Source organism: Thamnophis sirtalis, unplaced genomic scaffold (genome assembly GCF_051295495.1).
Source record: "Thamnophis sirtalis isolate CommonGarterSnake01/CBP01778 unplaced genomic scaffold, rThaSir2_p1.2 scaffold_14, whole genome shotgun sequence".
Lineage (NCBI taxonomy): Eukaryota > Metazoa > Chordata > Lepidosauria > Squamata > Natricidae > Thamnophis > Thamnophis sirtalis.
The window spans coordinates 29025626-29048287 of NW_028261394.1; the positions used below are offsets into that span (position 1 = coordinate 29025626).

Here is a 22662-nt window from a genome sequence, read left to right on the forward strand (position 1 = left end):
GCAGGCCAATACATAAGGAATGAATGCCTCGCACGGCTATTTTATTTGCATGCATCTTACAAGAGTACAGATAAAATTAGATGAAAAATGTAATCAGGAGAAGCAGCTCTTACTACGCTAGCTGGCTACATATGGTCGAATTAGCATTTATGCACATAAAGAAGACTGTCGAAGACTTCAAAGCCCCTTCGAAACAATGCAGAGACAATCATTCCTACCCTGTGACGCTAAAATTTAAACCCAGTTATTCTGGATGGCGTTGCCTTTTTCTAAATCCTGTTAAGAGTGGCCTGTTGCCTATTGCTAAAGAGGAAATGCATCCACAGCAAATGAAAACAAAGGGAAATGTTTTGTTTGAAGAAATCATCTATCCGGTACGGATTGAAAGATAATTGCAGCAATTGCTCTTAAAAAGCCCATAAATATTGCTGTAATGGGAAAATTGCACTCTGGTGACCAGTGTGACTGAGTGTTGTAGACCAGAAGATTTTAAAGGCTTTGCTCTCTGGATAGTAAAGGTTCCCCTCGCACATATGTGCTAGTCATTCCCGACTCTAGGGGGCAGGGCTCATCTCCGTTTCAAAGCTGAAGAGCCAGTTGTGTCTGAAGACGTTTCTGTGGTCATATGGTCGGCATAACTAAATGCCAAAGGCGCATAGAACACTGTTACCTTCCCACCAAAGGTGGTTCCTATTTTTTTCTACTTGCATTTTTGATGTGATGAACTGCTAGGTTGGTAGAAGCTGGGACAAGTAATGGGAGCTCACTCCATTACGCGGCGCAAGGGATTCAAACTGCCGAACAGCCAACCTTTCTGATCAACAAGCTCAGTGTCTTAGCCACTGAGCCACCGTGCCCCCTGCTCTCTGGATAGACCCCTGTTTTGTTTTTTTCCGAACCGGTAGTGGAAATCACAGGTGGGCTGGGGCGGGTGGCTCTATGCTGTCACATTTAGGCACAAAACGTGCACGCAGAAGGCTGAGTGCATGCGCGCACGGGGCTCATGCAAGCAAAGTGCGTTCGCCTGCGCTCATATTTGCAAACCGGTAGGGAAGGTAAGTGAATACCATCCCTGCACATGACTCTTCTTCGCTCCTCGATGGGCCTGTTCATCTGCTCCGTGTCATCCTATCAATGATGGCAAAGAATAATAATAATAATTCAGTAAATGCCTAACTTTGCCTCTGTTGGCATCTCCACCCCACCCACCCCCCTTCCGAAAAGGAGAAACTGTTCTTTATATATTCATTTTTTTTAAAAAAAATGTAGTTCAATCATGTGTGGGACTATGTATAGGTAGTCCTCGACTTACAACGGTGACTATTCAAAGTTACAACAGCATTGAAAAAGTGACCCCAATCGAGCCCGGAATTTCTGTCGGCTAAGTGAAAAATTTGTTCAGTGAGTTTTGCCCCCATTTTACCACTTTCCTTGCCACAGTTTTTAAGCGAATCACTACCATTGTTCAGTTAGTAACATGAGTGAAGCTGGCTTCCCCGTTGACTTTACTTGTCAGAAAGGTTTTTTTTGGGTGGGGGGAGAGACATGATCACGTAACTCCAGGACACCGTAACCATCATCGCGATACGAACCCGTAGCCAAGCACCCAAATTTTGATCACGTGACCCTGGGATGCTGCAACAATTGTTAAAAGTGAAAAACAGTGATAAGTCACTTTTTTGGGGTGCTGTTGTAACTTCATACCAAATCACTAAACAAGTGGTTGTAAGTCGAGGATTATCGGTATTCTTCCATCCAATGGATGAGAAGGATGAAGAGCCGTCATGAGATCATTTTTTTTTTAATTGATTCTAAGTTTTGGAATTTATGAGCTCTCATCAAACTATATGGAGGCTTTATGGAGATTCTCCATCATCCAGGTCATGGTTGTCCCCAAAGGTGCTTTTTTTTCAAGAGAGGACTGGGACTTTCTGTTTTTTCTTTGAAGACGTTTTGCTGCTCATCCAAGAAGCTTCTTCAGCTCTGACAGTTGAAGGAGCTTCTGAGATGAGAAGAGAAATGTCTTCAAAGGAACATCACCCACCCCCGGAAAATCCAGTTGCCTCTTGGGGGGAAAAAAGCACCATTGGGACATATTGTGGCTTGTTCTGTTTGCATTTTGCACTTGTACAGGTTTGAAAATAATCTACATCTGAATCACCCAGCTTAAATCTTGTCATATCATTAAAAGCTATAGTACATTTTAAAAATGTTGTTTTTTTCTTCAACAGAAAAGGAAAGGAAGAGAGGAGGAGAGGAAAAGAGAGGAACGGGGGGAGAAGGAAGAAAGAGGAAAGGAGAGGAAGGAGGGAAGGGATAGAAAGAGAAGGAGAGAGGGTAGGAGGGGGAAGAGGAAGAGAGGAGTAGGGCAGAGGCAAGGGAAGAAGGAAAGGGGAAGGAGGGGGAGGAGGGAAGGGATAGAAAGAGAAGGAGAGAGGGTAGGAGGAGGAAGAGAGGAGTAGGGGAGAGGCAAGGGAAAGGAGAGGAGGAAGGACGGAAGTAGAGAAGGAGGGAGGGAGAAAAGAAAAAATAGGTTGGCGATAATACAAAATAGGTGTATGGGATGGTAAGCAAAGCAACTCAGAATGTGTATTTTAACCTTTTATATGGAAAAACAAATATGTAAAAGTGTTAAAGATAAATAAGAACAATAACTACGTGAATGTATACCTGTAACTATATATAAGAGTATTTTAAGACTCTCTCTCTCTCTCTCCCCTCCCTCCCTCTCTCTCTCTCTCTCCCCCTCCCCCTCCCTCCCCCTCCCTCTCCCTTCCTCCCTTTCTCCCTCCCTCTCTCTCTCTCTCTCTCTCTCTCTCTCTCTCTCACACACACACACACACACACACACACACACAGAGCATTCTAAAAGTGGGTGTGACAAACTGAATCTTCTCCAACGTGTTGGGAGATGTGAATTCCTTCCTTTGCTTTACTCCATCCCTCCACTACAGAGTAACGGATAAGCTGCCTGCCATGTAGAGTGTTAATTGGCCCTCAACTGTCACTTTGAAGGCTATGAATAGGATTGCCAAGAAAATCGTGACTCTCTTGCAGTAAATTAGTATCTTTAGGCCGCAAAGCTTCACTCCACATCAGTGGCAGAGAGGAAGGAGGAGACTTAAAGCAGGTAGTGGATTAATCATAAGAGCCATATGAAAAAGGGAATGGGACCATGGGGTGGTTAAAAGAGAGATCTAAGGACCGTAAGAAAAAAAAAATTAACCATTGAACACAGAAATTTTGCAAGCGCAGCTCTCAAATTCCAGCAACCGATTGCTTTGTTAAACACCAAGTGGCTGTATTTAAATAATCAGATTAGAGAGTGCAATAACATTAGGATTTAAGTCATGAGTTCACAATATACTTTTAACACATTATTAATATTATTAATACAATTACATTATCTAGGAATAGAATAAAGAATATAAATTATGGGTTCAAAATACATTCTCGTGATTGATTAAATATTGTTAATAATTGGTGTTATCCACAACCTTATCCATTTGGGACATTGAAGTTATGGTGGAATAATGAGTAATTTTTAAAACTATTAAATGATATTATTCAGCTGGAGGATAATAAACATGGGGCAAAAAGAAATGTTATTTATGTTTAAATGCACAGTTGGAAAAATGATAAAGGATTATGGAAAGAGACCAATATTGTTGAAGTTGGAAGATTTGAAGTATATCTGTTTGTATTACTATTGTTTAAGTGGCTTAAAAAAGACTTGGACCCAGTCAATGCACTGTCCATAAAATATGTATGTTTATACTGGAAAAAATAAAAAATAATTATAAGGAAAAAAAAGGATGTATGTTTATACTGGGGAAAAAAATAATTATAAGAAAAAAAAAGGATTTAAGTCGTGAGCAACATATGAAACCTATTCCTGAATTATATAAGCTATGCTACCGAAAGTAGGTAAACGGGAAGTGAATCTTTGGGAAGTACCTGTACTCTGAGGCAGCGTGAATAAGTGTGTTTGTTTGAATGCTTGCATTTTAATCTTCTGGGTGACATCCAGGTTGTTGAGGCCAGGATTCCCAGGTTTGGAACCCATTTCCCAAAAAATTCCCCCCAAATTCCAAAAGCGAATTTAGGGCACGTCAAATTTTCCAACTTTCAACTTCCAAACAATAGGGGTTGCTCAAAAGTTGTGACATTCCTTGGGGATTGTAAAAATTAACAGAGTTGGAAGAGACCTGATATTTTGCTAACTTTAATATAATTTAGATGTGCTTGGTAAATAACTTCATAAATAGCACAATGTTTTAGCATTTTGTTTGCTTCATTTGAGTACTCCATTGAGTGCTACTTCCTAAGAACGGGGCAGATTGTCCATCTGCAGCTGTCTGTGGCTGCCCATTGCAGAGAAGATGTAGGAGATGAGCAGGCTGAGATGGAGGGTGGGGTCAAATGTGTCATCAGTTTGGAATCATTGCACAGCCACAAGAGACCCATGCTCCCCCCCCCCCCCCCCGGTGAATTCCATTGAATTCTTATCTAGCACCATTTTAGCTTGGACTGTTAGTTGCCCAGATTCTGGTTATTTGTGCCTGGCCATAAATCTGAGCAACTAATTGTCCAAGCTAGATAAGGGTCAACAGAATTAATGGGCATGGGTTGTGGCTGCACAATGATTCCAAACTGATGGTATGTTTAACCCTACCCTCCAGCTCAAACGGCTCATCCTTCAGGAGATCAAGTTACGATGAGCCTCTCTCCTTATTACAGTTTCCTTAAGAAGCTGTTGAGATGCCCCCAGTGCATCTTAAGCAGTGATGGAAAGTGACTTGATCTTTGAAAAATCTAATCCGGCTCCAACCTCTAAATATTTTGAAAGTTGAATGTTGCAGCTATGTTCACATGCTACTTTTGGTTCTACAATAGGTGAAGAACACCATTTACTTTCCCGCTTTTTGGACATTTGTATGGTTCCCTTAATGGCTTACAATGTCTGCTAAATTTTACAATATCCCCCATGATCCCTGGTTATGCTGGTTAATCCTTCCTTCCTCCCTCCCTCCCTCCCTTTTCCTTCCTTCCTCCCTCCCTCCTCTTTCCTCCCTCCTTCCCCTTTCCTTCCTTTTCCTTCCTCTCACCCTCCCTCCTTTTTCTTTCCTTCCTCCCTCCCTCCTTCCCGCTCTTTTCCTTCCTTCCTTCCTTCCTTCCTTCCTTCCTTCCTTCCTTCCTTCCTTCCTTCCTTCCTTCCTCCCTCCCTCCCTCCCTCCCTCCCTCCCTCCCTCCCTCCCTCCCTCCCTCCCTCCCTCCCACCTACCCATATAACTGCCCGCTCTCAAGGAGATTCTGGTGGGTAACAAGCATTTTAAAACACGGAAGCAAGGGAAAATGGAGGATAAAATAAAATATACTTCCTTGGGTCCCAGATACATCATCCATATAGTTACAATTGGGCCAGTGAGCATCAGAGATCTCCATTAGATCATACAGGACATGAATGGTAGTCAAAAACTTATAGATTTTGTGCTCGCTTCGGCAGCACATATACTAAAATTGGAACGATACAGAGAAGATTAGCATGGCCCCTGCGCAAGGATGACACGCAAATTCGTGAAGCGTTCCATTAAAAAAAAAAAAAACTTATAGATTTTTTTCAGACAACTTTAGAGACAAATCATTGTCCCTCCCTCAGATAACCTCCTTCTCAAAGTTTTGGTGTGAGTGACTTGTAGAATTAATTGTATTGAGTGTTCCCAGCTGTTTTGTTGTCGTTTTCAAAGTTGGTTTTCCTCTTACGTTGGATTATTAATATCCTTCATTCCATATACATCCTGCCTTCCCCGCCACCCCTTGAAGCTGAAGGCAGTTTTCATATTCCTTTTTTCAATATGGAAGGGAAGGAAGCCAACAATAACTGCAACAGTGTGCAACAGGGGTCTCCAACGTTGGCAACTTTAAGACTTGTGGACTTCAACTCCCAGAATTCCTCAGCCAGCTTTGCTCCCTACCCTACCCTACTCTCCTCTGCTCAGTAAAATGTTAGTTACGACTGTTTCTTGCTTCAGCAATGTAGTCCAGCCGCTTGCTCTCTGACAGTTATAGAATAGAATAGAATACTTTATTGGCCAGGTATGATTGGACACACAAGGCATTTGTTATATTTTATAAGGTATATGTTTTTGCAGATATTTGTACATCTAAGGGAGCAGCTGATTCCTTGGCTGGTTCAATCTCTTCCAGTTTTTAAATTTATTTAACCTGGTTAAGCAGACATTATCTCTGTTCATCAGCCACCCTCCTGCTTTTCATCGGGGTTCTTGTAAGTCGATGGAAAGAGGGAGCAGAATTAAGTCCAGAAATAAGAGAAAATGAAACCAGGACTCAGATGCCAAGAGTTCAGAGGATCCAATTGTTTACTTTATTGAAAGGAGACTAATGAACTTCAGTGCCCGTTCAGCTTATTGGCGTTTTCCTCTCCCCCCCTCAAGTTCAAGAACATTCTCTTTGAAGCAAATGGGAGCTGAAAGTTGTCTGACCTTAACAGCAGAGCTTACCCCAACTCTGTAGGAAGTGCCAAATGTCCTTTCCAAGCTAAGTTGATTTTTAATGGAAATTGTACTTTTCCCTACAGGGATTCCTAAAAAATGAAAAGGACAATGCTTTGCTGTCTGCCATTGAAGAGTCCAGGAAACGGGTAAGTATTGAAAGTAATGTAAAATAATGTCTGTCCGTTCATCCATCCATTCCTCTGTCCATCTGTCCATCGATCTGTTCATCCATCCATCCATTTATTTATCTGCCTATCTGTCCATCATCCATCCATCCTTCCATCTGTCCATCCATCCATCGATCTGTCCATCCATCCATCCATTTAGTTATCTGCCTATTTATCCATCCATCCATCCATCCATCCATCCATCCATCCATCCATCCATCCATCCATCTGTTGATCTGTCCATCCATTCAGCCAGCCAGCCAGCCAGCCAGCAGCCAGCCAGTCAGCCAGCCATTTATCTATCTCTCTATCCATCCATGCATCCATTTATCTGTTCATCCATCTGAACCTAGCAGTTCGAAAGCACGTAAAAAATGCAAGTAGAAAAATAGGGACCACCTTTGGTGTGAAGGTAACAGCGTTTCGTGCGCCTCCAGGGTTGAGTCATGCCAGCCACATGACCACGGAGACGTCTTCGGACAATGCTGGCTCTTCAGCTTTGAAACGGAGATGAGCACTGCCCCCTAGAGTTGAGAACGACTAACACATGTGTGCGAAAGGAACCTTTACCTTTTAGGCTACTGAAGAGCAGGATTAGGGAGGACGCAATAGCTGTCATCCCTAGAGAAGAGCGGGCTAACTTATTCTCCAGAGCACAAAGTGGCAGGGCAATGAGTGGAAGTTAAAGTTAAAGAGAGATCCAACTTAGAAGTAAGGAGAAATTTCCTGACAGTGAGAACAATTAATCACTGGAAGAGGTTGCCTCTCGGAGTTATGGGTGCTCCAACACTGGAGGTTTTCAAGAAGAGATTGGACAATCATTTGTCCAGGATCCTATAAAGTTTCCTGCCTTGAGCAGGAGGTTAGTCTAGGAGACCTCCAAGGTTCCTTCCAGCCCTGTGATTCGATGATTATTCTGGACTCCCCATGCAAATCACAGAGCTATGTTTTCACTCCTTTCCAAAAAGCCAGGATCCTATTGAAACAGATGTCTGTTAAGACAAAGGAAAGAGAACATCGAGGTTGCAAGATAGCTTGATTTTTATGGAGAAATCCATAATGATCCTCAATTGAAATTGGACTCAACCAACTTGTGCTAAAAAATTAGGGAATGGGGTACCTCTGCAGATATGTGCACCCCGAGCATTTTGCAGCTTGGCTAGAACTGCATACTTTCAGACAAAATATCTTTTTTTTTTCCTCTGCCCAGTCTAGTCACAGGGTTGTGGTTGGGTAAAATGAAACTACTGGAGGAAAGACACGATTTAACAAGGAAAGCAGTATCCAGCAACTTAACCTGCTTTCCAAGCATAAAATAGCACTGTGCCCATAAGTCAAATTGCCCTTCAAACTCTTAATTTGTAATTATTCTGCCAAAATTGTGGAAACCTTTTGGGAACAGTGTACAGTATTTTTGAGGTTTGATGGCTAATAACACCACTTTTTTGGGAGGAGTAGTACCATAAAATTATATATCAGTGGAAAGATAAAGAATGTAATGCAGCAACATTTATGAAGGATTTGCTATTAGAATAGCAGTTATAAAGAAGAAAAGTGAAATGAGATATACAAAAATTATCACCATGTCAGTTAATATTTAGTTGGCTAACCTTTAGCATGAATTACGGCCTTACAGCGTCTTCCCATGGAGTGAACCAAGTCTTTTAGTACTGCTGCTGTTATAATGTGAAACCAAGATTGAACGATCGCTTCTATTAACTGGGTTTTATTGCTGGCTATATTTGGCTATAACTTTTCATAGAATACAGATAATTGAACAAACCTTGTTGAATTACATTCTTGATTAAATTATCTTTCCATTGATGTATACGTTTGTGGTACTACTTCAAATAAAGTGGCATTATTCGCCATCAAACCTCAAAAATACACTTTTCCCAAAAGATTTTCACAATTTCAGCCACTACTGTAAGAGCAGTCATATGGAAGGATGGGAGGGAACAGATACACAGTCCTTGATGAAAGTGTAGCCATAACATAATTGAGAGAAACAACATTTAAATGCCCATTTTAGTTGATGATGCCCTTGTGAATGATATCTATGAATTTGTCATCTTGTTGTCTGAATTCCTGCATAACATTATAGTTCCGTTGGCAAATCTCTTTAAGTGCAGCCTTCTCCAAGCTGGCATTCCCCAGGATTTGTTAGGACTACAGCTGTCAAAATTGCAATTCTCAGATTTTTAGTCTGCGCACATCTGGAGTTGGCTCTGAGAACATGTGTTTTCTGGGATCCATGCTGAGAACATCAAGACTTTTATCTCTGGCAGGAAGCCTGTGCCTTCCCCATTAAAAAACTAATATGACAGTGATCAATTTAGGTTCTGAGGACCTGCAGCTAGTCCTTGACTTACGACCACAATTGAAGCCACAATTTCCGTTGCTAAGCAAGACTGTTGTTAAGTGAGTCCCCCATTTTACAGCCTTTCTTGGAACAGTGGTTAAGCAAATCACTGCAGTTGTTAGCTTAGTAACACAGTTGTTGTGAATTTGGCCGATGGACCTTGCTTATCAGGTCACAAAAGGTGACTCCATGATCCTGAACCGTCATAAATATGAGTCAATTGCGAAGTGGCTGAATTTTGATTATTTAAAAGATTAACAGAGTTGGAAGGGACCTTGTAGGTCATCTAGTCCAACCCCTCAAACAGGAGACCCCACACAATTTCTGACAAATGGCAGTCCAATCTCTTCTTCAAAGCCTCCAGCGATGAAGCTCCCACAACTTCCGAAGGCGACTTCTATTCTATCTCTTGATTGTTCTCAGAGCCAAAAAATTCTTCCTTATTTCCAGGTTGAATCTCTCCTTGTTCAGTTTCCATCCATTATTCCTTGTGTGGCCTTCGGGTGCTTTAGAAAATAGCTTGACCCCCCTTCCTCTCTGTGGCAGCCCCTCAAATATTGGAAGACTGCAATCCTGTCTTCCCTGGTCCTTCTCTTCACTAGACCAGCCATGCCCAGTTCCTGCAACCGTTCATCGTATGTTTTAGCCTCCAGTCCTCTAATCATTCTGGTTGCTCTTCTTCATTTTTGTAGAGTCTCAACATCTTTTTTATAGTATGGTGACCAACACTGGATGCAGTACTCTAGGTGTGGTCTTACTAAGGCTTTTACTAGAGTGGTATTAGTACCACACGATCTTGATTGAATCCCTCTGTTAATGCAATTTAGGATTATATTGGCTTTTTTTTGCTGCCATTGCACACTGCTGGCTCATATTTAACTAGTTGCCTACTAAGACCCCAAGATCCCTCTCACAGTTGCTGCGATGTGGTCCCAGGGATGCTACTACTGTGAAAAACATTCACAAGTCACTTTTTTCAGAGCTGTTAAAGGAGCTGCATCCCATTTCACAACCTTTTTGTCACAGTTAAGCAAATCACTGCAGTGGTTAGGTGAATCATGTCATTAAGTGAATCCAGCTTCCCCCATTGACTTGGCTTCTCAGAAACCAGCTGGGCAGGTTGCCAAATGGTGATCACATCATCCTTGGACACTGCAACCGTCATAAGCACATGCCAGTTGCCAAGCGTCAAAATTTTGATCATGTGGAATGCTGCTATGGCTATAAATCCCTTTTTTCAGTTTCTAATGGTCCCTAAACAATTGTAAGTCGTGGGCTGCCTATATTTTGCATGTTGCATCTCAATGCCAGTGACTTGGGACTCTTCCAAATAGAGGTCAAACCAGTCATTCATTTACCTTGACGTGTGTCATGTTAAGCAACATAGATATATTGCTGATATATGAGTGGGCACTATTCTGGATTCATGCCCACAACTAAAGTTACAAAGGATATAAGGTTTTATGATGAGCAGAAAGAGAACATTGATTCATTGGCAAACTACTTGGGCTGCCCCAAAGAAAGGAGGTGGGTGGGGGTTGTCAACTTATTTTCCAAAGCACCAGAGGGTAGGACAAGAAACAATGGTTAAAAACTAATTAAGGAGAGAAGCAATCTGGAATTAAGGAGAAACTGGTTAATTGTGAGAACAATTAACCAGTGGAAGAGAAGTTGCCTTCAGAAGTTGTGGGTTCACTGGAGGTTATCAAGAAGAGACTGGACAGCCACTTCTCTGGAATGGTAGGGTCTCCTGTTTGAGCAGGGGGTTGGACTAGAAAACACTTCTCTTCTCTTCTCTTCTCTTCTCTTCTCTTCTCTTCTCGTCTCGTCTCGTCTCGTCTCGTCTCGTCTCGTCTCTCCTCTCCTCTTCTCTTCTCCCCATCCCCATTCTACTTTTTAGTTTATGTTGAATTTCCCAAAAGAGACTAGGTGCCTTAACTCTCACTTCATTTTTAAATTTGGATGTCAACACCGAAATCTACATCTTTTACTAAAAACATAATGGCACAATGGAATTTTATTAGTCAATAATGAAAAAAAAAACATTTTGAAAGAGATAATGCTGTTTGGAAAAGGTGATAATTGCTGAATTTGATCAGTATTCTGTTCCTTTGTTTTTTAGTATCTGCACAGACATCTTTCATTGTTTGCCTAATTATTAAACGTCTAAAATCAGGTAAAGAATGCCACATAAGTAACATTTCAGTGGCAGTTTAGATAGACAAAATCTGAAACAGTATCGAGTGTTTTACTCATAATTCATAATATTTGGAACACAAAAGGCATCCAGTAGGTATAAACCAAGTAAAAAAGTAGATACTTTGTTTTAGATAACCTCATTCCATAAATTGCATTTCAAATAAGTGTGGAAATAATGTATAATACAAATTTTAAACATATGGAGAAATGAGATCATTTTTGAAGACTTCCTAGGACTATAGACTTGAACATTCACGAGAATGGCTGAATTGGAAATTTAAAGAAACCCAGAAGAAAATGATGTCAAATTTCTAAAGTATTTTGCTGGCATTTACAATTGATTGCAGAATCCTGCAGCCACAAGATCGCAATTGGCAAAAAATAATATATTTTTTTGCCATTTTCTGACTGCAAATGACAAAAACACCCATTGGATAGCAATAGCAGTTAGACTTATATACGGCTTCACAGTGCTTTATAGCTCCCTCTAAGCAGTTTACAAAGTCAGCCTATTTGCCCTCCACAATCTGGGTCCTCATTTTACCCACCTTGGAAGGACGGAAGGCTGAGTCAACCTTGAGCCTGGTGAGAATCGAACTGCCAGCAGCTGGCACTCAAACAGAATTAGCCTGCAATATTGCATTCTAACCCCTGTGCCACCGCAGCTCAGTGGATTTGCTTAATGGCCACAGCAATGTGCTTTACAACCTTTAAAAAAATGGTAATAAATTCAAGTCGTTTCATGTGGTGCCTTATACTATAATGATTGACAACTGACATTCCAGACTACTTTGTGATCATTAAATTGAGGACTACCTTCCGAATACAAAGATGACTGGCGGCCGGGGGGAGGGGGGGGGGCTAAAACATATGAAGAACGGTTGTAGGAATTGGGTTTGTCCAAGGTAGTGAAAAGAAGGACTAGGGCTTCCATGATAGCAGCATTCCAATGTTTGAGAAGTTGCCACAAAGAAGAAGGGGTCAACTTACTTTCCAAGGCACCTGAAGGCAGGACAAGAAGAAAAGGACGAAAACTAATCAAGGAAAGAAGCAACCTGGCACTAAAGGAGAAACTTCCTGACTGTGAGAACAATTAATAAGTGGAACAACTTGCCTCCAGATGTTGTGAATGTTCCACCACTGGAGGCTTTTAAGAAGAGATTTGTCTGAAATCGTATAGGATTTCCTGCCTGAGCAGAGCATTGGACTAGAAGATGATTAGGGGACTGGAGGCTAAAACATGAAAAACAGTTGCAGGAATTGGGTATTTCTAATCTAATGACTATAAGGGACGCGATGACTCAGTGGTTAAGACGTTGAGCTTGTCGATCAGAAAGGTCAGCAATTCAGCGGTTCGAATCCCTAGCGCTGCGTAGCGGAGTGAGCTCCCGTTGCTTGTCCCAGCTTCTGCCAACCTAGCAGTTCGAAAGCACATAAAAAATGCAAGGAGAAAAATAGGGAGCACCTTTGGTGGGAAGATAATAGCATTCTGTGCGCCTTTGACGTTGAGTCATGCCGGCCACATAACTACAGAGACATCTTTGGACAGTGCTGGCCCTTCGGCTTTGAAACGGAGATGAGCACCGGCCTCTAGAGTCGGGAACGACTAGCAGATAGAGCATGTGCGAGGGGAACCTTTGCCTTTAGTCTAGTGAGCAGCGGGTGACATGATAGCAGTCTACCAGTATTTGAGGGGCTGCCACAAAGAAAAGGGGGGGTCAACTTATTTTCTAAAGCACTTGAAGGCAAGACAAGAAGCAATGGGTGGAAACTAATCAAGGACAGAGGCAATGTAGAACTAAGGAGAAATTTGCTGTCAGTTAGAACAATTAATCTGTAGAACAGCTTGCTTCCAGAAGTTGTAGGTGCTCCCAACACTGGAGGCTTTTAAGAAGGGACTGGACAACCAATTGTCTAAAATAATATAGGATCTCCTGCTTGAGCAGGGGGTTGGACTAGAAGACTTCCAATGTCCCTTCCAACTCTGTTATTCTGTATTCTGTAATATTGGTTTCATTTAGCTTACTTGCTTTATATGAAATGAACAAGGGTTCATCCTGCCTTCCTTCTTCAGCATAAAAGATTAGGCAGCCAGTGATGAAAGAGACCACTGACAACCCCCCCCCCCCCGAGCTGCTGTCTCTCAGAGAGATGATTGATGTGAAATAAATGAGCATAGACTTCTGGCAGAAGTTTAAAATGGGGGCTCAATTCTCCACACTTGAGGGTGGTATATTTTTTTCCATCCTGCAGAATCTCTTGAATCTCTCTTTTGTCTTTCCATCCCATTAACTGCCCAAAAATTGTCCTCCCACTTTGGATTTCCTAAACCAAACATGATTTTTAAGAAAATGAATAAATTATGAGTAAAAACAAAAACACAATTAGCGTAATTCTACTTTCTGCGGTTTGAAAGCATCTGAGTCCAAGAACCTTGGTTACTGGAAAAAGTTTTAATCCATGAAAGCTTAGGGGAAAATGCATTTAGAATCTTCTGTAGTTCTTATTTATAGAAAAAAATAGCTGGATACCCGTGTGTCAGCCTCTGTTTTGCTGCTTGCTTTTCGGCTGCCATTGAAATGGGGAGGGGGAGCATGGTATTTGGGTGTGGGAAATATGTACAGGAGGACTGTTAATTGGGAGTGTTCTCACCATCTACTGAAGATGTCTCCCACATAACAGCTGTGGAGATATTGGATTGGACTATGGGCTGGGGTTACCAAGGGGAGGGGAATGGGTCATGTATTGATATCTATGCTTGCGCGCGCTTTTGCTCAGATCCAGCTTTGCTTAGCTTCTATTTACTTATAACCAGTAAAAGTACTCTTAATGTACTTTTGGTTTCTTTCTTGGTTATTAAGTGAAGCAGCCCTGACACCGTGCTTTGTTGCAAAACTATGTCGCAGGAGAAATCTGGTTCACTCTAGTTCAATCCATTGGCTCAGTGTGGATTGGTGATTGAAACACATAAGGGAATATCCCTCCTGCTACCTTGAGTCCAGAAGGTGGAAGGTATAGATATTTTGATAAGGTACTGACTTTTAGTATCATAAGGAGCCCCAGACCGCTCCTGAATAAAGGAGTGGAATGTCTGCCAGTTTGAACTGAGGTAACAGAATGTGAGGCAACTGGCAGTTGGAACAGAGTTCTTTTCAGATGGGGAGGGGAAGTAGAATGTCTAAGCATCAGAGCGTGTTAATATACTGTATATGAAATACTAATGATCTGATGGTCATTTCGCATGTATGTATGTATGTATGTATGTATGAAAACATACATGCATACATGCATACATACATACATACAAGATCAACATACCTACACGTGAAAATTTACGAAAACATAAACACAGCATAAAACATTTCCATCATGCTTATAAAATTATTACCTTGGATTTCACCCTCCACCAAATGTGTGTGGGGGGGAGAGGGAGGGAGGGAGGGAGGGAGGGAGGGAGGGAGAGAGAGAGAGAGAGAGAGAGAGAGAGAGAGAGAGAGAGAGAGAGAGAGAGAGAGAGAGAGAGAGAGAGAGAGATTTTTATGCTGTGTTGGAATTGATGGGCACTGAGGTTTGTAATTATGGAGAAGATAAGCACATTTGGGAAACTGGAAACTTAGTCTCCAGTGCCTGGTCTCAAAGCTGCTTTTATTCTAAAGGCAACTGGGCTTTCTCATCTAAGAAACTTCTTCAGTTTCAACTAGTGGGGGAATTTCATTTCATCCCTCACCAGTTAGTTAGAATGGAAGAAGCTTCTTGAACAAGAGGTGAAATATCCTAAAGAAAAACTAAAAAGTCCAGTAGCCTTTTAAATAAAATCAGAGTAGTAGCAATTTTATCACCACCACAGACCAGCTTTGCAACTTAGAAGCATTCAAAATAAAATAAAACAACAACAACAAAAGACAAGATAATATTTAATAATGAGTTGGTAGATTGGCAGAGGGCGGTCAAAAACTGCCTATTTTTTCCGACAAGTATAGCCACATTGGACTACATTCGAAGAGAATTACATTGGACTGATCTGATAAAAGCAATTGTACATAAAAAAGATTGGTGGTTTTTCCCAGGTATTTTGTCAGGTGAAGGGTTATGAGATGGATCTGTGAATCTATATAGAAGGTGCAGTTTAAGAGGACATGAGCTGTAGTTTGACTGCAGGGCCAGTCTCAGCTCATATGGAATTTTTTTTAATATATAAAATAAAAACACCTTTGGGACAACCTTTTCCTGAATGGACCTTACCTGGGGGCAACTCACATTGCAGCCCTGGTCAAAAGGGCCCAGCAGAGATGATACAACCTGAGACTTCTCAGGAAACAACAATTGAATGCAAAACTGCTGGTGACCTTCTACCACTGCACCGTAAAGAGTATTTTAACTTACTGCACCTGCGTATGGTTTGCCAATTGCACAGTGGCAGATAGGAGAGTGCTCCAGAGGATCATGGGTTGCCCTCTCCCCTCTTTGGAAGAGCTTTATAGCTCCTGATGCCTTAATAAAGTTCTAAATGTTCTTAAAGATCCATCTCATCCTGGGCACCCCCTTTTTTTTGAACTATTACCTTCTGGCAGATGGTACAGGGCAATAAAAACAAGGGCAAATAGGCTGAAAAACAGCTTCCATCCCAGAGCAGTAACTATATTGAATTCCACGGTGTAGTGCAAACTTAATATCAGGGGTTTTCAATTTCAATTGTATAGCATGTGAAGGATGTGTATTTGTGTTTTTATTTTTAGAGTCATAATATACACTGAATATTGCATTCAATTTCGTCGTACAAGGTGCAATGACAATAAACTAAACTAAACTAAATGAGAATCTCCATAGACATCCAGTAGCCAGCCCAGATTATTCTTTGAGCTCCTTGGCGGATGATAAACCGAAGCATTTTATAGCTTCTTTCTAACTACGAGGCTTTAATTGAAGTTCGGATGATGGCTTGTTCTTTTCTCTTTATCCATTTCTTCCCAGACCTTTGCCATGGCAGAAGAATATCATCGAGAATCAATGTTGGTCGAGTGGGAACAGGTGAAGCAACGGATTCTTCATACGCTGCTGGCATCCGGAGAAGATACTCTGGATTTCACCCAGGAAAATGAGGTATTTTGGGGAGAGTCTGGAGCAGCTGCTTTCTTAAAATTGTTGGCGTAAATTAACCAGCTATTTGTTTGATTTCAGGTTTGTTCATTTCAAAAAAAGCAAATTTTAAAATGTGTAAGCTTTGTTTATCCTCCCTTGCAATAAAATAATTAAATTACTTGTTCTCCGAGCAACTCAGAACTGTACGTTGAGAGAAATGCTGAATTCTGCCACTGCTAACATGGAGCCTATTTTTTCGTGATTTATTTTGCAGTTTTCTTTATTTTTCTGTGGCCTAAGACTCGGCTTGAGAGAAGCCAGTAACTATTTCCCAGCTTTTGAATCTCTTATTCTCTATTCTCTGCTCCTGCAGTTCAAAAAAATCTTTGTATCCATTGCCCCTAGACAACATCATCATTATCATCATCATCATCATCATCATCATCATCATCATCATCATCATCATATAGTCAGCCAGATGTTTAGTCTGGATTTGGCATTTTTGTCTACCTTACCAAGGACCTGGGATAGGCAAATGTAGATGTTTGATGGTGTTACAGATATCGTCGCAGGATGGAAGCAGTTCCAAGTAAAGCCGCCTTCTGCAGTTGACTGATGGCCAATTTGTCAATGCCTATGGGGTTCAATTGGTGCTCCAGTTGTTTTGGGACTGCACCTAAGGCGCCTATTACTATTGGTCCTACCCTTGCTTGCCTTTGCCATAGTCATTCTATTTCTATTTGTACATCTTTGTATTTTGTTATCTTCTCCTATACTTCTGTTCTATTCTGCTGTCTCCAGGCACTGCCTCATCCACTGTCCAGACTGTTTGGTCTTTCTTATCGACAACTGTTAAGTCTGGGGTGTTATGTGGCAGGTGCCTGTCTGTCTGGATTCTGAAGTCCCAGAGCAATTTAACTTCTTCATTTGTTATGACATTCTCTATTTTATGGTCCCACCAGTTCTTGCTTAAAGGCAAATGATATTTCTTGCAGATCTTCCAATGCACCATTGTTGCTACTTTGTCATGCCGCTGCTTGGTTTGTGCAATCTTCTTGCAGCAGCTTACCAGGTGGTCCACTGTTTCTTTCAGCTTCTTTGCATAGGCGGCACTTACTGCCTGTTGCCGTCTTCTCAATTCTGGCTTTGTATATTTTATTCATTAAACATGAAACTCAGTCAACTGAACAGTCAAAAATGCATCACAAATACCACTGCCAGCATCCTAGGTATCAACCAAGTACCTTCTTAAAATATACAATGTTCCGAGCAGCGCAGCTTTTTGCAGTTCCGCGCTGGGGTTATTGCAGGAAGCTGCAATTTGTTGATGTATGCTTTGTATATTATTATATATACTTCATTCATAAAACATGAAACTCAGCCAACTGAACATTCAAAAAAGCACCACAAATACCACTGATTGGTGCTAATGGTTGATAGGGTTGCTGCCCATGTCCTAGGTATCAACCAAGTACCTTCCTAAAATATACTGTATGATGTTTCTAGTAGCGCAGTTTTTTGCAGTTCTGCTGGTGTTATTGCAGGAAGCTGCAATTTATTGATGTTTTGTAAAATTCTTGGACGTGGTACCAAGTGCCCCGATGACAATGGGTATTACTGTTACATGCTTCATCCATAGTTGTGTAGTTTTGATGGCCAAGTCGCGATATTTCATTATTTTTTCTAGTTCTTTTTCTTCGACTCTGGCATCTTCTTCTTCTTCTTCTTCTTCTTCTTCTTCTTCTTCTTCTTCTTCTTCTTCTTCTTCTTCTTCTTCTTCGTTGTCGTCGTCGTCATCATCATCATCATCATTATATATTTTGTTCATGAAACATGAAAATCAGCCAACTGAACATTCAAAAATGCATCACAAATACTAGTGACTGGTGCTAATGGTTGATACGTGTTGCTGCCAGCGTCCTAGGTATCAACCAAGTACCTTCTTAAAATATAAGATGTTCTGAGTAGCACAGTTTTTTGCAGGTACGGGTTGCTGCCAGTATTATAATTATTTATTTTATTCATTAAGCATGAAATTCAGTCAAGTGAACATTCAAAAATGCATTACAAATACCATTGACTACTGCTGCTGCTTCTCCTCCTCCTCCTCCTCCTCCTCATTATTATTATTACCTCTGCCGTGCCCAGAATCACAGTGTCCATATCCCTAGTTATAGTTTTTCAAGCTATATATTTCCCCATCTCTATTTTCTATTTAAAATGTTCTTCATTAGAAACGTTTTTGTTCCTTTTTCTGCTTGCTTGCGGGAATTGGCTTAAGAGTCTTCAAAATAGTAACAATCGAACGTCTCAGCGAGTTGCCGGATTTCTCCCCCCCCCCTTCCTACAAGTCTTTTTTTCTTTTTTTAAATCATGGAAACATTTTCTTTATGGTTCCTGGAAGTGTGCCTCACTTGGCAATTGCTGTGCTGAGGACTCACTGTTACAGCCACAGCGAACGTCCAGTTTTTCCCCCCTTCCTTTTTCAAGTAATGGTACTGGAAAATAGATAGGATCTCTTACTGCTCTGCAGTGGCAGAGCTTAATGGATTTGGCAAGCTATTTTGGAAAGCTTTCAGCCGCTTCTGGGGTTTTGTGAACTAAGGTTTTAACTTTCCTTTCAAAAATCCTACGATTCAGAACTTCTTTCTGAGCGGGTCAAACTTGTTGCTTGTGACCAAATATTCAAAGGTCCCCTGCCAGGTCGGAAGGCGTTTTCAGAATCTCAGAGAAAGGGGACGGGTGGAAATAGCATCACGGAATCCTGCTCTGTTTCGACTCCCCCAAATGGCTAAAGAGATTGAAACGCCGATCTGTCATTCTCTCCTCTTTCATTCTCTCATGCTGGTGCCCCGCTACGATATTTGGTGTGTCGCTGTGAGAGCATTTAGAAACCCTTGATAGGATGTTTTGTTCTCGGCTTCAGAGTCAGAAGGCCCAGGAGGTTGGAAGTGCATCTGCTGCGTTAAAAGCCGGTTGTTTAATTTCTCCATTGCAGAAAGAGAGAAGGAGAGAGAGAGAGAGAGAGAGAGAGAGAAAGGTTTCTTAACCTTCAAATATAATAGGGCTTTAATTGATACCTCGGATTGGGAAAAATCAGCAGAAAAGCACGGATCCAAATGCCGCAGGAGGCAGGTCAACAAGGGAGCCAATTTCCAAGCTTTGGAAGGTTTTTTTTTTTTTTTTTTTTAAATACCCCACACATTACCCTTACATCAAGTCAATTACCAAGATGGTCTTTGTAGCTCAAAGAAAGCAACCTACAGATCCTGCCTCCTCTTGAAGTTTGCACAGCTCCCTAAACGGAAGGGCATACTAGCTGGTTAAAAGGAAAAAAATACCCGAGACTTATTTTAACTTAACTGCGCAGTCTAATAATGCACAGATCAAGAATCCACTTCTCAGATCTGCTGGTTTCACTTCCCTCCGATCATCTTCTTAGTTTGCCCTCTTCTATCCTTTTTTTTTTTGGGGGGGGGGGTAATACGGACACAATGGAGCCCAACATTTCTGTCGCTAAGCAAGACAGCTGTTGAGTAAACTCTTGCCCCATTTTTACGACCTTCCTTGCCACGTTGTTGACTGGATCCCTGCAGTTGTTGGGTTAGTAGCATGGTTGTTAAGTGAATTTCCCATTGACTTCACTGGTCAGAAGGTCACAAAAAGTGACCGGACACTGTCATTAATACGAGTTGCCAAGCATTTGTAGTTCAATCACGGGATCCATAGGGATGCTAGGATGGTTGTCAGTATGAACAACAGTCCTAAGTCACTTTTCCCCCAGTGCTGTTGTAACTTCGAACGGTCGCTAAATGAACTTGTTGTAAGTTGAGGGCTGCTTGGAAAAGCACAGCTGCAATTTATCCTGTTTCATCAGCTAGGGAGCAACCCCTGATTTCCCCAGAAGACGATGTCTCCGGTCTCCCTGCCCCTTTGGAGTGCGGTCAAGCGAAAGAGGGTACTTGGTGGTGCTATTTCCACTCACGTCCAACCTAAAGGTGCTTTTTCAGGGGGCAAATGGACTTTTGGAAAAAAAAAAGCACCTTTGGGACAACCATGGCCTGGAGGACTGAAAATCTCCATAGACATTGTGCAATGCACTTTGGGATGAAAACCTTTTGAATAGTGCGGGAGTATGAACGGATTTCCAGAGAAATTGCAGACTGCAGGAACCAGGAGCACCACTCAGGTAACTCTGAGGACACAGACAAATCTCCAAGTGGCCTCAACGACCCTCTAAAAGGACGCAAATGACCAGATGTCTGCAAGGAGTATAAATCCTTCCATTTCCCCAACATCCAGTCAGAGCTGAAGAAGCTTCTCAGATGAGAAGCGAAACGACTTCAAAGAAAAACCAGACAGTCCAGTTGCCTCCTGAAAAAAGCACCTTTGGGACAACCATGGGCTGGAAGACTGAGAATCTCCTAGACGTGGTCTATAACTTGCAGTGGGTGGATCACCCCTGCCCCCCCTGGCACAACTGTAGCCCGTGGATTGCTTGCATGAATAATGCACGCTTTGGTGCTTGCCGTTTGCAACAAGTGAAGCTTAAGAAGGGAAAGGCAGCTGCATTCCGGCTGGCAAGGTTTTCTGCTTTTTTGAATTCTCTCTCAATTTGCAGTATAAAAGCCAATCAGGGCAACATAACGTGTCACAAAAAAACAAAAACAAAAAAATCCTCGTTTCTAAACCCATTGGACTTTCGGCTGTCATGATTTATTGAACACTGCCGTTCTGGTTACTCGTGCAAAAACCAAATGGCATGGCTATTTTTACCGTGCCGCAAGCTTTTTGCCATCCCTGCCTCTGAGAGATTGATAGAAGGCTGGGGAACGCCTCCCCCCTCCCCCCCTTGAGATGCCGATACCGAGTTTCATCCGGTTTGTCGTGCTCAATCATGGCGCATCGCTGAAACACACAGGCGCACCTGAGTGGGGGACACCTGGGTGACTTTTGGGAGGCAGCTTCCCGACGCTTTTTCAATAGAACGGAAAGTGCTCTCTGATTTGGGATTCTTTTCAGTCGGTTTCCCCTCGCACCCATCTGCAAGCTCCTAGAACCAAGCGTGCATTTTGCCAGGATTGTGCGGCAGGTGTGGAGGGCAAACATGTGATCTTAGAAAAAGAAGAGGTTGTTTTAAGGATGGGCAGACAGCACCTGTTAGGTGCCCAAAGCCCCATTTTGCCTTGCATTGCTCAGTATTTTGTTTTGTATTCTAAAAATGAGTCTTATGGTTTTTTTTTTCATCCTCAGAAACATAGATATATTCAGCCAAGGCTTTCCTTCCCTTCCCTCCCCTTCTTTCTTTATTTCTTTCTTTCTTTCTTTCTTTCTTTTTCTTTCTTTCTCTCCTTCCTTCCTTCCTTCCTTTCCCTTACCTTCCCTGCCTCTCTGCCCTCTTCTTCCTTCCTCCCTTCCCTCCTTCCTTCCTCTCTCTCTCTCTCTCACCTTCTCTCCCTTCCCCTCTATCCCTTCCTTCCTTCCTTCCTTCCTTCCTTCCTTCCTTCCTTCCTTCCTTCCTTCTTCTTTCTTTCTTTCTTTCTTTCTCTCCTTCCTTCCTTCCTTTCCCTTACCTTCCCTGCCTCTCTGCCCTCTTCTTCCTTCCTTCCTTCCTTCCTTCCTTCCTTCCTTCCTTCCTTCCTTCCTTCCTTCCTTCCTTCCTTCCTTCCTCTCTCTCTCTCACACCTTCTCTTCCCTTCCCCTCTATCCCCCTTCCTTCCTTCCTTCCTTCCTTCCTTCCTTCCTTCCTTCCTTCCTTCCTTCCTTCCTTCCTTCCTTCCTTCCTTCCTCCTTCCTTCCTTCCTTCCTTCCTTCCTTCCTTCCTTCCTTCCTTCCTTCCTTCCTTCCTTTCTTTCTTTCTTTCTTTCTTTCTTTCTTTCTTTCTTCTCTCTCTTTTTCTTTTCCCTCTCCCTCCCTCTCTTTCTCTCTCCTTTATTATTTTTACAAATAACTCAAGGCAGCAAATATAACCAACAAACCTTCCCTCTTATTATCTTTAAAACTTGCATACTTTTTTTTGTATCTGATGTTATAGATTTTCTTTTAAAAAGGAACAAATTTCTAAATGGGATGACATATGTGGGGTTTGTTTGAGCAGAGAAGTAAAATCTTAGAAGTTATAAAGAATTAGCGTTTCTGAAGGAACCAGGATTTCTGACTGGCTACTGTATAAATACTGAACACCCAATTATGTAAAGTAAAAAAAAAAGCATGATTTTATGCTGTAGAATTCTGCTTTTTTTTTTTTTTTTTTTTAAAGGGAGGTGCTTAGAGAAAAAAGAAGCCAGGTAATCAGCGTCCAAAATGGGTTACCACATCAGTGGATCATTACCTGTTGCAC

General features: G+C 41.8%; 1 protein-coding gene and 1 non-coding gene across 2 annotated transcripts in view; both read left to right on the top strand.

The window, feature by feature from the left end:
* The window catches only part of NUP93 (nucleoporin 93), a 138150-nt gene that overhangs the window by 82118 nt on the left and 33370 nt on the right, over positions 1–22662 (top strand). Inside the window, exons 4-5 of the mRNA XM_087728545.1 lie at positions 6599–6661; positions 16215–16343. Coding sequence (XP_087584671.1) covers positions 6599–6661; positions 16215–16343 — 192 coding nt within the window. The remainder of the gene's footprint in view (positions 1–6598; positions 6662–16214; positions 16344–22662) is intronic.
* Positions 5491–5597, top strand: LOC148042759 (U6 spliceosomal RNA). Its single transcript, XR_015695081.1, has one exon. It is a non-coding gene; the product is annotated as a U6 spliceosomal RNA (small nuclear RNA).